At 41.6% G+C, this 1,499-nt stretch overlaps 1 protein-coding gene across 1 annotated transcript; it reads left to right on the plus strand.

The window, feature by feature from the left end:
- Positions 1-208: 208 nt before the first annotated feature.
- Positions 209-1,245, plus strand: LOC143273188 (putative vomeronasal receptor-like protein 4). The gene has a single exon (XM_076571561.1). The coding sequence runs from the start codon at positions 209-211 to the stop codon at positions 1,151-1,153; it is 945 nt and encodes a 314-aa protein (XP_076427676.1). The 3' UTR covers positions 1,154-1,245.
- The last annotated feature ends 254 nt before the right edge of the window (positions 1,246-1,499 follow it).

The raw sequence follows: 1,499 nt of genomic DNA on the forward strand, positions 1-1,499 counted from the left end.
CACACAATATCCCAGAGTCCACAGTGGGGAAAAGGAGGCATTTCAAGGATCTATTCTGAAACATTACATGTTTCCATTGCTACCTCTTGCACACTAGAAAATGCCATTGTGCAAAATGTGTTTTTCAGATCCATGTCTAGCATTACTGATGCTTTTTTGAAAAGTGTTTACAGCGTGGAAAAAAGTATTTCTACCTAAGAAGGAAGAAATGGTTTTGAAGATAATTAACGAAATAGTTTTCTTCTTCATGACTGTGCTTGGCACTCTGGGAAACATTACTGTTTCTATGAATTATATGTTCAGTTGGTGGAGAGGCCCTGAGAAGAAACCCATACACCTTATTCTCATCCACTTGGCTTTTGCAAACATCATAATCCTTCTTGCTAAAGGATTGCCAAAGACAATAGCAGCTTTTGGTTTGAGAAACTTCCTAGATGACATAGGCTGTAAGATCATCGTTTACCTGTCAAGGGTGGCCCGCGGTGTCTCCATCTGCACCAGCAGTCTCCTCACTGTGGTCCAAGCCATCATCATCAGTCCCAGCGCATCTGGGTGGAGGAGGCTCAGACCTAAGTCTGCATGGCACATCCTTCCATTCTTTTCATTCTTTTGGATACTCAATGCTTTAATAAGTGTGAACCTAATCCACTCCATCACAAGTATAAACTTGAATATGTCACAGCTTGAAAATGGTGACAACTATTGTTATTTTTCGCTAGAAAGTCAGAAAACAAAGTGGCTTGTTCTCCCACTCATGGTCCTGAGAGATGCAGTGTTTCAGGGAGCCATGGGAGGGGCCAGTGGCTACATGGTATCTCTTCTCCATAAGCACCACCAGCAGGTCCTCTACCTTCAGAAGGCCAAGCTTCTCTACAGAACTCCCCCTGAGCTGAGAGCTGCCCAGAGTGTCCTCCTTCTGATGCTCTGTTTTGCTTTTTTCTATTGGACTGACTGTGCTTTATCTCTATTTTTAAGTCTCTCTTCAGACTTATCTCAAAACGATTCTGAGATACTGATTATTCAAAAATTCCTGGTCCATGGTTATGCAGTCTTCAGCCCCCTTGTGCTAATTCACAGGGATGGACTTCCGGCTGAGTGTTGGCATGCTCAGTGGAAGAAATTGAGGAAATGTCCCTCTCGTTTATCTGTTTAATAAGCATAAAAGAAATCTCAGTTCTCTAATATTGTGGGTAAGACAAAATTCAACCAAAGCACTTTAAAGATGTTTTTATTCTTAGACAGTAATCCTAGTGACTCACAGCCTTGGCTTGAGAGAGTTCTAAGCAAAGCACAATGATATGGATATTTTCTTCAGCTACGCACCCTGGAGAAGTGCCTTTAACTGCAGATTATGAAAATGATTTTCTCAGCACTGTGAGTCCAGGAGTGGGATGTGTGAGGACAAATTGGGTAAATTTTATCAAAAGAACTCGTCTTTCTCTCTTTTAGCCAGGAATTTCTTATCTTAGATCTATAGCCACAGGTAGATTTGTTCTTTG

The sequence above is a fragment of the Peromyscus maniculatus genome, chromosome 5, assembly GCF_049852395.1.
Source record: "Peromyscus maniculatus bairdii isolate BWxNUB_F1_BW_parent chromosome 5, HU_Pman_BW_mat_3.1, whole genome shotgun sequence".
NCBI classification, from domain to species: domain Eukaryota; kingdom Metazoa; phylum Chordata; class Mammalia; order Rodentia; family Cricetidae; genus Peromyscus; species Peromyscus maniculatus.